This window comes from Gordionus sp. m RMFG-2023, chromosome 2, assembly GCF_954871325.1.
Source record: "Gordionus sp. m RMFG-2023 chromosome 2, tfGorSpeb1-WG-v2, whole genome shotgun sequence".
Lineage (NCBI taxonomy): Eukaryota > Metazoa > Nematomorpha > Gordioida > Chordodea > Parachordodidae > Gordionus > Gordionus sp. m RMFG-2023.
Window position 1 is genome coordinate 9,221,537 of NC_088776.1, and position 16,961 is coordinate 9,238,497.

Consider the following 16,961-nt stretch of genomic DNA (forward strand, 5'->3'; position numbering starts at 1 on the left):
ATTTTACCCCGGTCTCCCCTTTATGAAATCGAATTCAAAAATCTTTATATGAATAATATAAGAATGGATATGACAGGAATAAGAACATGATTTATTAAATATACGATTATTTTATTATCTAAAAAAACTAAATCGGATCAGTTTTCAAATGATATCGGGCCGATCAAATTTTAATATTAGTATGTACTCGTCATTATCATATCTCTGCTATATCTTGTTTAATTTCATTTATTAAAAGAAAACTTGATGTTTAATTGTGGTTGAGAAGGTTAAGTATGACAATTGACAATTTTTTTAAAATCATTTATATGGTCACTTATAATAAGCAAATCATTATAAAAAGAAATCATTAGAAAGACATAGTAAGTGTAATATAATTTTTTTGTTTTTTAATTATGTCATGTTTACTTAGAATGATATGAAATATTGACCTAATAGATCGTAGGCCGTTTACACAATGGACACATAGTCGGCCCCCCTGAATCTAAAGGCCTCATACAGCCTGGACATAAGGCAGGCCCTGTGCTAAACAAATTTTGCTGCGACATAGAAGGAATCAAAGGTAGGTTACTTACATAGTTTACTGGTTTATTTGACCACAAAGTATTTCTTCTACACTCTGGGCATTGTGTAAATGTTCCCCCAGTATCTCCTCCAGAATACATGTTACTATCCAGCGGTTGCATACATGTCTCACAATATGTCTTTTTGATAGGTTGAATTTGTTGTTGCATTAGCATTTGTTGCTGCCTTTGTTGTTCCATTTGTTGTTGCAATTGTTGTTGTCTTTGTTGTTCCATTTGCTGTTGCAATTGTTGTTGTCTTTGTTGTTCCATTTGCTGTTGCAATTGTTGTTGTCTCTGTTGTTCCATTTGCTGTTGCAATTGTTGTTGTCTTTGTAGTTCCATTTGTTGTTGTCTTTGTTGTTCCATTTGTTGTTGCAATTGTTGTTGTCTTTGTTGTTCCATTTGTTGTTGCAATTGTTGTTGTCTTTGTTGTTCCATTTGCTGTTGCAATTGTTGTTGCCTTTGTTGTTCCATCAATTGCTGCTGCCTTTGTTGTTCCATCATTTGTTGTTGCCTTTGTTGTTCCATTTGTTGTTGCCTTTGTTGTTCCATCATTTGTTGTTGCCTTTGTTGTTCCAGTTGTTGTTGTCTTTGTTGTTCCATCATTTGTTGTTGTCTTTGTTGTTCCATCATTTGTTGTTCCAGTTGTTGTTGTCTTTGTTGTTCCATTATTTGTTGTTGTCTTTGTTGTTCCATTATTTGTTGTTGTCTTTGTTGTTCCATTATTTGTTGTTGTCTTTGTTGCTCCATTTGTTGTTGCCTCTGTTGTTCCATTATTTGTTGTTGCCTTTGTTGTTCCATTAATTGTTGTTGCCTTTGTTGTTCCATTATTTGTTGTTGCCTTTGTTGTTCCACTTGTTGTTGCCTTTGTTGCTCCATTTGTTGTCTTTGGTGTTCCATTTGTACTTGTCTTTGTTGTTCCATTTGCTGTTGTCTTATTTGTTCTTGTTGTTGCCTTAGTTGTTCCATTTGTTGTTGTTTTAATTGTTCCATGTGTTGCCTTTCTTGTTCCATTTGTTGTTGCCTTAGTTGTTCCAATTGTTGCCTCTGCTGTTCCAATTGTTGCTGCCTTTGTTGTTCCATTTGTTGTCCTAACTGTTGTTGCATTTGCTGTTCCATTTGTTGCTGCATCATTATTTGGGGCATTGTATTCTGGGGTGTTGCATTCATCTCTTTATTAACCAAAAGTGTCATTCTTCTACAAGTAGGGCATTCTACTAGTTGTTGATACATATTTCCCGCCATAGTGGGCATTTGTGAAGATTGAAAAGAATCTTGATCAAGCATTCCTTGATTTTGATAGGTCATAAGAGTGTTCCTTTTACATTGTGGGCATTGGGTCAACGTGGGAATGGAAGCCATGGTAGACTGAGTAGTTAGTTGACTCTGAATAGGCATATTGACCCCGGGAACGACCATATCATTAACCAATAATGTGTTTCTTCGACATTCAGGACATTGAGTTAACTTTTGTTGAGTCATCATTGATGGTACTGATTGTATTTGAGGCTGAGTTGATAAATTAATATTTTCATATGACATCAAAGTTTGTCCACATGTGCCACAATTTGTAATTTTGGGAACTAGCATAGAATCATTAATAAAACTCTCTGATTTTAAAGGAATTTGTTGAGAATAAGGTTGTATATTATTCATCGTAATAGGTTGCTTGCAGGTATTACATATTGACATGGTTGGCTGAGATTGGGGCATGTTCATGACTTCTTGAGACATTAAAGTATTCCTACCACAGCTAGGGCATTGTTTCAATTTGGGAACGACCATAGAGTTGCCCATTCCTAAATTTGAATTTGTCATCATTTCCGCTTGACATGTTGGACATCTTGTAATCGTTGAAGCCATGGCATCTGGGTCTGGAACTTCTATATTTTCACTAGTCATCAAAGTATTTCTTCTACATGTTGGACACATAGTTAATTTTTGAACTGTTACACTTTTAGTTTTTCTCCCGCCTTGGTTAAATGGCTGATATGAGATAGGAACCGAATAAGAATCTACCATGTTGTACCAAATCATTACATTCGATATAGGCTTCACATGATTCCTTGCGTTTGATTTACTTGTTAATAGATTTGCAAAATCCTTCACAGACAAGTTATCAATCGTTTTTGAGAATTCTAAATCATCATTAGATTTATCATATTTTTTTGTCGTGTGCTTTTTTCCGTTCGAATCAAAGAGTTCTTGATATAAACTGAAATCGGCCTCAATAAAATTAGCATGTTTGTCATTGCATTCTTCATGAATTTGATGATTTATAATAATTGTAATTGTAATTAATATACATATATAAATAAAAATTTACCGTTTGATGCTCCAACGTGGGTTTGCTTCAATGTATATGGTGCCATTTTATGATTTTACCTTTAAAAAGTTTTTACCGGTAAAGGTTAGAGTGGGTAAAGTTTTATGAAAATTTTCAAATGACCTGACAATAACAGGAAAATAAATAAGATAAAAGCTTTAAGCTTTAAATTAACATTAAAATTTTTATTTGTAATACTCTTCGCATGAAGTAATGTTTATGTAATAAAAAATATTACATATTGCTCAACGTCATTTTAAATTTGAGCTTTATATTTGTTTTTGATAGTCTTATTATTTATCTAAACTAGATGTTTTGCCACTTAGGGTTTAGTGTATAAAAAAATAATTGTTTAACACATTTTGATGATCTTGTTATTACAATTTTGTTCTACCAACATAGTATCTTTAAATCTCTATAATTCTAAAAATACGTTTTTTTAAAAAAATCACATTTCGTATTTTATTAATAAATATTATGCAACTCAATATCTTCAAATTTATTTAAAAATTTGAATTTAAAATTAGGATAAGAAAAAACTAAAATTTGACAAAAAATAACTAAAGATCCTCAATTATTTTATTTTTTTCAAAAATTAGCTAGAAGGGTTTTCCTTATAATTTGATTATGCCGGAATTCTCCCATAGGTTATAATACAAAAACACAAGCATTCTTTTAGATCTTTATTACTTTTCTTGTAATATACAGCTAACAACTCTTCTTTCACTGATCGAATGCGAATATTATTTTTCTCTCACAAAATTTAGAGCCACACTTAAGGATTTTTAAAAAAATTTTTCTTAAAGATCCAAAGGGTTGAAAATTATTTTTAAAAATGAAAGTATTTGATTGTTTACACACCTGATAATACAGTGGATTTAGATCAAGGGCCTTGTTTTTGGGATATAATTCAGTAATTTTGAAGTCACTTTAAAACTCATTCATCTACACGAATATTTCTAAGGGAATTTAGGGATCAAACTTGGTGCCTTTCCAATTTTTCTCCTCGCGGCATATTTTATCAGTCACATTATAAATTGGAAAAAAATATCGTTTGATTTTTCCTTTTAGGCGTAGCCCTTGCAAGGATTAATCTAACTCACAATCCATTTCGAATCGTCACTATAAAATTTGGGATCAGGGAGGCCTGATCCTTGGGAAAAAAGAATATAGGGTTGTGTCAGTATTGAATAGGACAGAGATAAAAAAAGAGGTTTGATGCGGGGATCTATTGAATGTTAGGCGTTTATAAAATTTAAATATTTTATGCTAAAATTTGATTAGGAAAAATTTTATGAAAAAAAAGAAGTGTCCTACCATTGTCCATTCAATAATTCAGGGCCTTGAGTAGTGTTGTAACTCAATATTTTAGCCAGAAATTTATTGTCTAAGCCTCGAGATTTCGTTAATAGATGTTCAAACCTTTGTGCATCCTACGAGCAAAATATTAAGGCTTGCATAGTAATTTTCCTAATATTGGATGTTTTAAAAATCGTTCAAAATGATCCGTTTAACAACACTAGTCTTGAGTTATTTATTTTGTCAAATTGCTTCTTAAAATTATTTTCTAAAAAATGACTCGATCGAATTCTAAGAAAATTTAGGGGATATTAAGTTTCATATATTTTTTAATAAATGAAAAAGATGATTTTTTTTAGAGTTATGAATATTTAAAAACGCGATATTTTATTTTTGAGCCATGGGGTATTTTCTTGCAAAGTAAACTCGGATCTACCATATAATAATAAATAGGTTTCACCCTGAAAAGCTGTTGCAATATCCGAAATATTGATCGATTTAATAGTAAAACATATGGATTTAGTTTAATTTAGGAAACACATATATATATATATAGTCTTTAACATATATAAATTAATATATTCGTTTATTTATATCTTTATAAGATTCTTTAATATTCAAATATCGTATGTTGTTTTATAAAGCTTTATTTTTGACATTTTCTTTAATTTCGTTTAAGATATATAAACCTTAAATTTAAGTTGTAACTCCTTTTTTCAGCTCGAATTCCCGGAGGATTTTACAAAATACATTATATTTTTATATTCCCCACCGCGAAAGGGTATAAGCTATATAATATAACCAATGGCATATAATAACACCTATACTGACGATGTATTCATTAAATTGGTACATCAATGAAAAACAGCCGAGGACGCCATTATGATACCATTTTGATTACGCATAAGCATATATAAAAAATTTAAAATTTTAATGTAAACAAAGTAAAATGGTATCCTACTTCACAATTATTCCAAAGCCATTCTCACAAGAAAATATGTATTTAGTAGACCAAATTCAAATAATTGAAACATATTCTGGATCCTATATAGGTTACCAAAATGGCGTGTCACATGGTCTCCAGCTGATTTGCATTCAACAACGCTTTAGAAGAATGAATTCTTAGTCTAGCGATTATTATAATGTCATTGATTGAATATTATATGTTAAATATTTTGATCAATCTTAAATCCCTGCTCATCAAGCTTTTCCAACAAAAGCATTGCAAATTCAAGGTGAACCCTTTTTTAAAAAATATTCTTGGTTTCTTTAAATTTTGAAAGAAATATGTTAGCTTCCCAGCATATTCGATTCGTAGTTCGATTCTCAAAAAAATATAAATCGTAGCAGCTGATAATTTAATTTTTATTATGTAAAAAGGCTATATTGGTGAAATCGCATTTTTTAGTTTATATCGGGTCTTAATATCGAATTTTGAATCGCGATTAGAAATAAGTTGCATCTAATTACACTTTAAAGCGTCTTTTTACGCGATTCCAAATATTTTTGCATCTTACCCTTTTAAAATGTGTAAACTACCTTTTGAATTGCGATTTAAAATCCGATACAAATCTAACTGGCGTGTTGGTGGCTAGCCTAAAATTAGAAAGTTAGGATATTTAAAAAAAAATAGCGGAATTATCTCAATTTAATAAAAATTTAGTTAATGAAGGTATCGCAATTAAATCTGTTATAAATTTCACAGTTAGTAAATTTTTATCCTTTGTTTGTTCATTTATTGAACTGAAACCTCCTTCCATTTTTAATTCAAATTATTGAAATTTTCTTTGCCTTTTCAATGGCGAAGAAGAGGGGCTACATGGGTCTATAAAATTCTTCATGAAATCTCGGAAATGGAATTAGCAAATTTTTTAGGGAAATCAGGGATGGTTGGGACACATTTCGTTTACTGATTAAATGCAATAATACTCGACTAATCTGAATAAATAAAACATTTTCTGAATCCTAAGATCGTTGCTCCACATATAACACAGAAATCAATATAAAATTAATTTTTTTTGATAATTATGTTACAAGAGACTTTAAAGTGTGTTAATTTATGGATTATATCAAAATAAGCAATAATTAAGCAATTTAAATTGAATTTAGAGATTATAAGAAATTTTTATAACAAAAAATTAAAAAAAAAATATTATTAAAAATTAAAATTTTACAACGATAAATATTAATATTTATAATTATTTGCATTTGTTTTAATCGAAATAAAAAATAATTATGAAATAATTAAGAGGACCAACTGTCATATGACCAACCATGGCCTATCTCAATATATATAAATATCATTCTAATCATATTAATTCATGTTTCATGATATTCTGAAAAATTGTCAGTTACTTTTTGTATTTATTAAAATATATATAATTGGGATTGCAATATTTCATAAGTTCTTAAGAAAAGAAGAAATTTTAGGCATAAATTTTAAAGTAGCTACTTAAGTAACTGTCGTATTTGTAAATACGTGAACGTTTTATATTTTTTTTTTACGCGAAATGCCAATCAACCAATTAAAATAAGGTTGATTGGATAGAAAGATTAGATGTAATATATTATATGTGGATTATTATTATATTTTGAATTAATTAATTTTTATAAAAATTACGGATATTTTTTTTATAAAGAAATGAATTTTCTTTTGAATAAAATTGTTGGATTTATATTGTAGTTTTATTTGTCTTTTGATTTGATAATTTCCTATAATTCTTGACGATTCGTTTTTTAGAAAGTTTGGTTAAGTTTCTAGGATTTGTTTGGGTAGATTTTAGATTTGTTTTAGTTTGTGTTTGTAGGTTTTTTTTAGTGGTGTCTTGTGACGCTGATAGTTTCCTAGGAGTTATTCGGTTTAGAAGGTAAAACAAAAAAGTTTTTAATTATATAATTTTTTTAAAAATTTTTGACTGCGCATTTGTACTAACCATTATACGATTCTGATAGAGAAGTTTTTATTTAAGGTGCTGTATTAATATTTTCTACAAATATTTAAATTTTTGTAATTGATTATTAGTATTAATTAAGAAATTTATGAGCAAATGGTTTATTTTTTTAGGCCTAGTGGGGAGCATAGTTTTGGGGATAAGGTTCTCTTTTATAAGGATTTGGGTTATAAAGTTATGTATAAGAACTTTAATGAATTGGATTTAGGTAAACAATTGATTACTGTGGGAATATTATTAATGATGTATTTATTGATTATTATATTGAAATTGTTGGTAAAAAGGGGTACTGCGGTACTGGCAGGCATGTATTGCAATTGGAAGAAGGACACTGGGGTGTCAGATGTTTATAAGAAGAAAATGGAGGAAACCTATTTTAATTTAATATCGGATATTTATGGGAAGAAAATAGCAGACTTGGAAAGTAATCTAAAAGATGTTTTAGAGGAAATCAAGGCTGGAAATGTTGGGGAGAGGTCAGATAGGATCCTCCTGGAAATAAAAGAAATGAAAGAAGCCATCAATGCGTTGATGAAGGAGAGCAAAGGTCCGGTTAAGAGCCAGGTGGGTGATATAAATATGAATAAGAAATTTAATGATTACGAGGAGAATAAAGGAGTGTCAGGAAATAAAAGATTTGTTGAAATGATCATTTGCCATCGTTGCGGATGGCGAGGACATAAAAGGGATACCTGCGTGGTCCCAGAGCAAAGGTTTAAAGATGGATTTCCGTTAAAGAGATCGGAAATAGGAAATGCTAGTGTAAAGGTGGTTCGGGTGAATGAATCTCGAATATGTTTTAAATGTAAAAGACTGGGACATGTAGCTGTGGACTGCATGGAAGTATCACGAAATTCGTGTTGACTATATGATTGCAAGGTGAATCATATAGGAGTCGGGGCTCCGAGAGTTCGGAAAAATGTGTATAATAAAACATTTAATATTATTAGTCGAAATGAGGGAAATGATAGAATTAAAATAAGAAATCATTCTCGTAATTTCCGTCGATTTAGGTGGGAACAATATCCGAGGAATATTGTTCGTTATTCTTTTAGAAGGGATGTTAAGAATTTTATTTGGGAAAGATGTCCCACAAATCTTGTTAAAAGAAATGTAATTGTCAGTAATAAAAATTTAAATTCCGAGTTGAATTTAAGGGGCAATGAGAATGCCAATGAAATTATTATTTTAGATAAAATAAACGCTGATTCTCCGATTAAAACATATGATATTTTAATGACGGAAAAATTAGATGGACCATGTTTGTGTCCGAGGGTTAGTTTGAAGGTTGATCATAGGAATATAGTAATGCTATTTGACACCGGGGCTAGTATTTCTCTAATGTCGCAGGAGAATTTTTATAAGTATTGGCCTGGGGGTAAACTGGAAAAAGAGGCTATGTGTGTCAGGCAGTTTGATGGGTCGGAAGTCGCTGTGTTGGGAAAGGCTAAATTGGGGGTTAATCTTAATGATACTATATTTTTCCTTGATTTATGGGTAGTAAAGGAAAATGTTGAGACTATTATGGGTTGGGATTGGATTACCAAGCTTGGTCCTCCCAATAATTATTGGAATATTTTTAATACTAGTGATAATGTAATAGTGGATGTTGGAGAGAGTGAAAATTTGGATAATACCGATAATAAAATTTGTGAAATTTCGGAGGAGATGATGGAGAAATCGAGCAAGTTGGATTTTAATGATGAGGGGAATGAGAAGCAAATTGTGGCCGGGGGAAAAGAGGATTGGAATAAGGTTAATCAAGCTATTCCTATTCTAGTAAGGCAGTATGGCATTATTTTTGATGAAAAATTAGGTTGTTTAAATGATTATCAAGTTGATGTTCAACTGAGGGAGGGGTTTTCACCGATCTTTTTGGCTTGTCGGCGAGTTCCTTTCGAATGGAGGAAGGAGATCGGTGAGGAATTAGATAGATGGGTGAAGGACGGCATTATTATTCCTGTGGGATATAGCGATTGGCCAACTCCGTTAGTGCCTGTTAAAAAGGCAAATGGTAAATTGAGACTTTGTGCCGATTTCAGGGTCACGGTAAATCGATGGGTGGTGGAGGTTAAATATCCATTGCCTAGGATTGAGGAGATTTTGGCTCAGTTGAAGGGTGCGAAATATTTTTCCAAGGTGGATTTTTCGTCGGCGTATTTGCAGTTACCTTTGAGAAAGGAAATCCGTAAATTATTGACGATAACGACTCCAAAGGGGTTGTTTGCGTTTTGTAGATTACCATTTGGATTGAGCGTATCTGCTCCCATTTTTCAACGGACCATGGCGTCAGTTTTTCAAGGATTGGAAGGAGTATTTTATTATATGGATGATGTGTTAATTACTGGCGTGACGCCGGAGCAGCATAATCAACGTTTGGAGGAAGTGTTTAGGAGAATTCGTGATAAAGGCTTGAGAGCTAGTAAGGAGAAAAGTGTTCTGGGGGTAATGGAGGTTGAATATTTGGGTCATCGGATTAATGGAATTGAAGTGAAACCTTTGGATAAAAATTTGAAGAATATATCGAACATGAAACGGCCTGACACTAAGGCTGAGTTGCAGTCTTTTTTGGGTATGGTCAATTATTACCATAGGTTCGTGGAAGATTTTGCAAAGGTGGCGGCGCCGTTGTATGATTTATTGAAAAAAGGAATTCATTATGAGTGGAAGGATGTACAGCAGATTGCTTTTGAAATTTTAAAGGAAAAAATTGGAAAAGAGCCAGTTCTGGTGTGTTTTGATAATGACTTGGAAATTGTTTTGGCGGTAGATGCCTCAAATAAAGGAGTTGGTGATGCGTTATTACAGGTAATAGAAGGCTTGGAGAGACCCGTATTGTTTTTCTCGCGTGTTTTTCGTGAGGTGGAAACCAGGTATTCTGTGATTGAACAGGAGGCCCTGGCTGTGATTTTCGGGTTGACAAAATGTCGTGAATATTTGATTGGTAAAAAATTTGTAATTTTTACTGATCACAAACCGTTAATTCACTTATTTCGGAAAAACAATCGGGAGTTAATGATGTCTCCCCGGTTACAACGTTGGTTGTTGTTGGTGGGCAGCTTTAATGTGGAGATCCGATATCGTTGCGGTAAAGAGAATTGTTTGCCTGATAGTTTGTCCCGATTAGGATTAAATGAAGGAAATGATGAAGGGAACAAGGATAAGGTTCGAAACAGTGAAAAAGCCCTGGTTTGTTCGCTTTCGCATATGCTCAAAGGGGGTCCTACCAATTGGGAGGATCTTAAGTTGAGTACATTGAGAGATAGAGAAATGACTAGGATAAAGTTATGTGTAATGGGGAAAGAGACTTGGGAGGAGGATTGTAAAGTTTTTAAAAAGGTGAAGGAGGAGTTGTCTGTGGTAGATGATTGTTTAATGAGGGGTAATCGTGCCGTAATTCCGTTCAAATTAAGGGGTAAAATTTTAAATTTGTTACATGCTGGACATCAGGGTCAGGGGAAGATGAAATCGTGGGCCCGTGAATATGTTTGGTGGCCGGGTATGGGAAAAGATATTGAAAATATAACAAGGAAATGTGAGCCGTGTAATTCGTGCGCGACGATGCCCCGGAAGGAGGTGGGTCAGATATGGCCCAGGTCGAGAAAACCGTGGGAACGCTTACATGTTGATTTTTTCGATTTAGATAAAAGGTCGTATTTTTTAGTAGTAGATTCGTATTCGAAATGGATAGAGTACGAGGAGGTACATGGATATACCACGAAAATTGTTGTAAGGAAATTGAGGGCATTAATGGCCAGGTTCGGATTGCCGGATACCATTGTATCTGATGGAGGACCTGCCTTTGTTAGCGAAAATTTCAAGCAGTTTTGTAAAGAGTCTAGGATTCGACACATTTTGACCCCGCCCTATCATCCCAGCTCAAATGGTCAAGCTGAGAGGATGGTAGCAATTGTTAAGAATTGGATAAGAAAGGCCGGCAATCAGGGGAATGGGGTGTATTTGGCCCAGTTGTATTACCTCAATTCTAGGAATAAGGAGGGAGTGACACCTGCTGAATTGTTTTTGGGTCGGAGGACTAGGGTTCCCCTAGATTTTCTAAGGGCCGAGAGTCACGAGAAGGGAGTTTTGGAGGACCGAAAGATTAGGTTTGAAGTTGGAGAAAAAGTATGGACTCGTTTGTTTGACGGGAGGGGCAAGAAATGGGCCAAGGGCATTGTTGGGGTAAACAGAGGTTCAAAGTTGAATTTGATTCAATTAGAAATGGGCGGCACAGTTATGCGCCACAATGATCATATACGACCGCGGGAGTAAATCTGAGGTACCTCATATGATAATATAAATATGAAAATATATATATAAATAAAATGAAGGTGCATCCCGAAGGATTAGACTCGTTTCCGAGCAAATATATAATGTGTAAATGAAGGTTTAGGTAACATATTGTATGTGAGAATGGGAAGTTAAAGGATCAAATAGGAGATGGGCTCATCTTAAAGTGGTAAATATATATATTTATGCCAAGTTAAAGCATGAAGGAGTAAAATGTACGTGAACGGTCGGTAACCTTTTTGTTTGAGTTTATGTATTATTATATGATGGTATTAGAATTTATTGATAGATGTTTATGTAAAAAAGTGAAATTGAATAAGGAGGTTATCTCGGTAATATTACGAGAAATTGAAGTATATGTATGTATATGTAATGTTAAGTTAAACTGGTTTAATGTTCCGGCTGTCGGTAATAAACAAGGAAAAAAGATTGAAATTGTGGTAATATATGTATTGTAAATGAATAAAAGTGTAAAAAAATAAAAGGAATAGAAAAGTTGTAATTCATTTTGTGAATACATTTTTGTTCATAGCCTTATAGGATTTTTGTTCATAGCCTTATAGGATAAATCACGGTTGTTGAACATTGGTATTGGTACTGGGAAAATATTTTTTTTTTAAACAAAAAAAGATATAATTAATTAAAAAGTTTTTTTTTAAAAAAATTTGTTTTTTTGGTTAGCACGTGCGGCGTGTTTGAGTTATTTGGTATTAGGAATACATTTGTAAAAGAGGAATTAAAATTAAAAAGTTTTGTTTTATTTTTTTTCTCCCCCCTTTTTTCTCTTGTTTATAATTTAATGGTCCGTGTATGTGTGGAATGCCGTAAAAGGAAGTATGAAAAGTTTAAAATGTGTTTATGTTTCGGAATGCAATCATGAATTGGTTTTGTTTTTGTGTATGAAGTGTTAATTTTTTTTATGAAAATTAAATTATAAAAGTGTTTATTTAATTTAATTTTTTTTGTAAAAGATTTTTTTTTTTAAATTATAAAATTGTTTATTTTTTTTAAATTCCCCAAAAAACTCGTATTAACCGATTACAGTCTTAACAAACTCGTGTCAAGTTAATTATCAAGCCAATGCTCATGAATTATCGTTTAATCAACTAATCGGAGCAATGACAACCACCCGGCTATATTTCTCTGCGTCGTTGATTTGAGCAGTACACGAAGGAATATCACAGTTCCATCAATGATTAGTCAATGAACATTCTTTATTATGAATGGATATCGCAAAAGAAAAAAAGGAAGCAGGAAACGTAGCAGATGATTTGACAAGGATTTTATTATCACCGGCAAAACAACTTAATGTTAATGTGTAAAATAATATTAATGACGATTCTGAAATTGAATACTTTAGGAAATATCCATTGTTCCTTTCGGATTGGTGTTTCTCATAGCTATATCCACTATCACAATGGATCATTCACATTGAAATTAGCTATTTTTTTGAAATATTCAAGGTAATCATGATATTATTGAATTAATTATATAAAATTGAAGGACTTTATAAAATTTTATAAATTTGTTATAGCAATTTGATTGATCATGCAACACCGTTATATATCGATTATTTTTTTAATAAAAATATATATATGCCGACATGCCATGAGCCCATAAAGGGGTGGCATGTCGTATTGGTAAATACGTGAACGTTTTATATTTTTTTTTACGCGAAATGCCAATCAACCAATTAAAATAAGGTTGATTTGGATAGAAAGATTAGATGTAATATATTATATGTGGATTATTATTATATTTTGAATTAATTAATTTTTATAAAAATTACGGATATTTTTTTTATAAAGAAATGAATTTTCTTTTGAATAAAATTGTTGGATTTATATTGTAGTTTTATTTGTCTTTTGATTTGATAATTTCCTATAATTCTTGACGATTCGTTTTTTAGAAAGTTTGGTTAAGTTTCTAGGATTTGTTTGGGTAGATTTTAGATTTGTTTTAGTTTGTGTTTGTAGGTTTTTTTTAGTAACGACGCTACATTTAAAAACGAGTTATTTTTTCGAGAAATTAGCTATAATGTAGCGAAGTCACTTTTTGGGGAAAGTAGTTATAGTTATAGCGCGTTACTAAAAGTCTAACATGACACTTAATAAACTCATCTACATTTTTATTTTATTAAATTTATTTAAGGCATTTCTATTGTTTGTCTACACTTCGAATGCGTGTTTTTCTCAAATAAATTTTGAATGTTTTTTAACCGCCTAGCAATGTACAGGATAGTTGAATATTAAAACGAATGATTAAAGACAATAAAATATAACAGTACAAGGTTAAAAATTAAAATTGATGAGATAGAAAATGAAAGTAAAAGACAATTTATATATAATAAAATAATATATACTACATTAATATAAACCTGTAATTTTACAATCTGAAAAAGTAAGTAATATAAAAAGATCATGGATAAGGATAATCAATACAAAGGGTTTTATGTATAATTATATTATATGGTACAAAATGGGCTAATTATGCTAGACTAATCTCTAATATTATATAATGTTTCTTTGAATCCAGTCATGATGTTCAACGATGCTGGATAAAAAAATTTGTCCTCTGCTGAGAGAATTGGCACATAGAACACCAAATAATTTCCAAACTCCATTTTTTCGACATACATATGGACCTCCCGAATCACCCTTCAAAATAAATATCAGATTATTATTAAAATCTTTTAAAAAAAATTAAAATGGCGTATTTTTATTAGAATCAGAGCAACCAGGCCTGGCCCAAAATCTCAAATATTGCCAGGGCTGGAAAAAATGTTTAGGGGATAAATTATATTTTGATAACCTTACCTTACCAACTCTGTATCTTCCGTTAGTAGTATCGGCACAAATAAGACCATTATTAAAAAAATCATCACCAAGGATTCTATTTTTGTTAATACAATCGAGCTGCTGTAAATAAGGTAGGCAGATTTCTTGCAATATTTGAGCAGCATTTTTTGCACCATCTTGCCAAAAAAAATTTTTTTTTATAAAAGAACATCTACCGATATGTATATAAAAGTAATAAAAAGTGTGTAACTAAAGCTTATCATATTTTATTTTATTAAGAATGGAAAGCAGTTAAAAACAGAGACTGCTATAGCCCATGCCAAATCTTATTGAAAAAAAGGAAAATTAAATTAAAATAGTTAAAAAAAATTCAAGTTATAAAATATGGTGTGATACTCTCGGTATCTCCCCATCCAGTGACATAACAAGAGTCTTCAACCCTCAGGGTGTCTCCATTTTCAGGCAAGCAAACTAGGTTTAATCTCTCGTTAAGAGGTAGACGTGTTTCCAGCTCCATTAAACTTATGTCATGAGCGCATTTACCGCGAATATAATTTGGATGATTTGTTATCCTTTTAACAGGTGATTCCCACCATGTTTTGCCTTTATTTGTTGTATTATGTCTTTCGCTTAAAGCTAATAAACCTCCGTAAACGTGGTGCTGCACTGTCCTATTTTAGTTTTTTAAAATATAAACTATTAATATTCAATTTTGGAAGTATTTATTTAAATATAAAAATATATTTTACCCTTCTTCTATGCAATGAGCAGCCGTTATAGCATATTTCGGGTGAATAAGTATGCCTCCACAGGTATCGGTATTATTGGTGGTGATATGTAGCTATATATATATATTAATATTATGAGTTATTAATAATACTTTATATAGTTATTCTAAACCTGCCATGGCCAAGCTTTAGGATTAGCATCTTGACCATTTATTATAGCTTGTGAGGCCAAACGACAATCAGGAGTATTTGTTCTTGCAAATGCCTTACCGCAAACATGGACTTCTGGGGTTGGTGTTGCTGATAATATTCCAATTCCATCTTATACATATTAATATATTTATGTAGAATGGAGGTGTATAATAATTATTGTAGCAATATATACTACTAATATGATGCATTTAATTTAAGTTTAATACTTACGCATAAGTTCCACTAGCTTTATACTCAAATAACAGAAGAAATTTGCTAACATTTAATAAAAAATATATATCTAAAAAAAATTTTTCCCAAAAAATAAATAATTTAAAATGTTTTAATAGACACTTCTAAAGTATTAAAAAGAAAAACTTAAACAAAGGCCAAACTAGGTCGTGAAAAGTAAATGTTTGCAAATGATAAATATATAAAGGTGGTTTTTACCAGATTTAAAATTGAATACAAGGGTAGGATATTTTTTATTATTTTGTATATTATATTTTTTGTTCAGGTAAATAATATTTTATATCACGATGATATTTTAATAAATTATTTCTTTTAAAAAACATATAAACTCTGTGCTGCCAAATTTCTTAACCGTTTACAAAAAAACTAAAAATAAATCGTAAATCATAATTAGATTAATGTAAAATATTAACATACAAATAATATATTACTATAATACGATTATGGTCCAACTCTAGTAAACTGTAGTTACAACAGCTGATTTATTTCAATTTCTATTGGCCAAAAATAATCACATTACCTGTCAGATTTGACATATTAATAAAAATGATAGATTTTATTAAAATAAACTTTAATCTATCTTAATCCTTATCCATATTTCAAACTTTAACCTTACTCTTCACTTCAGATACTTGTTTAACTTCAAATACATTACATCCAATTGATAAATCGCCTTCAGTTGATGAGTTGCACTATTATCCTATACTAAATAGTATTTTCTATAATAAAATATTCAATTTTTTTTTATATATAAAATTTCATCTAACAAAATCCCAAATTATATAGTTGAATATTAGATTCATATTTTTTTATCCGTTTTCCTAAGGCTGTGCCTTAAGATCGGATTTTGGATCGCAAAATGAATTATATCTAAATACATTAAGGTGCACAATATTTTTGCATATTAAGAATCGTGATTCTAAATCCGCTATTAAGAATCAGCATAACCCTACGTTCACAGGTAAAATATACAAAATATGATATAAATATAATTTTATTTTACATATATTTTTGTATCTTCTACGCGAATTCGTGGAAACTGTGAATGCTGGGTAACTCTCGTATTTGGCGGTGAGCCTAAAATCATTTAGTCAGGGTATTAAAGAGCCATCCAAATTTTTATAAATATTTAGTTCAAAAAAGGTATCGTCATTAAATCGGCAATATGTTTTCAATTAGTGAATTTTTATCTTTTGCTTGTTTCATCTGAATTGGAATTTTCTTCTGCATTTATAATTCAAATTATATTTGTGAATTTCTTTGCTTTTTCAATGGCGTTAGGAATAATAGGTCGCAGTCTCTATAATTATCCACGAATACTCGGAGATCATATTAGTCTATTTTTAAATAAATGTGCAAATTTTTGTTTCCCTTAATAAAATGGATTATAATAAACTAAAATGACTATTTAAATTCTCAAAACTCATATTCACTCGTATTGTTAACAAATTAAAAATATTTTGTTGCCAAGAGTCTAGTAAAGGGTATGGGCTGGTGGATTACAAAATTTTATCCATTGGGGCGATAAATATTTTTTGAAACTACAAGCGAAGGGCTAA

The 16,961-nt window shown here is 31.1% G+C and overlaps 2 protein-coding genes across 2 annotated transcripts; both read right to left on the reverse strand.

Annotated features, from left to right (window-relative positions):
* Positions 1–299: 299 nt before the first annotated feature.
* On the reverse strand, positions 300–3,033 carry LOC135924961 (putative uncharacterized protein DDB_G0271606). The gene is made up of 2 exons (XM_065460098.1): positions 2,893–3,033; positions 300–2,824 (listed from the first exon to the last, which is right to left on the reverse strand). Exons 1-2 carry the CDS (start codon positions 2,936–2,938, stop codon positions 432–434), a joined length of 2,439 nt encoding a protein of 812 aa, XP_065316170.1. The 5' UTR covers positions 2,939–3,033; the 3' UTR covers positions 300–431.
* Positions 3,034–13,942: 10,909 nt separating this feature from the next.
* LOC135924056 (chymotrypsin B-like) lies at positions 13,943–15,673 on the reverse strand (the record flags this gene model as incomplete). Its single annotated transcript, XM_065459104.1, has 6 exons — positions 13,943–14,089; positions 14,249–14,406; positions 14,627–14,901; positions 14,980–15,071; positions 15,131–15,279; positions 15,601–15,673. Coding segments are annotated over 6 exons (894 nt in total), but the record flags the coding sequence as incomplete, so codon positions are not given.
* Positions 15,674–16,961: the final 1,288 nt, after the last annotated feature.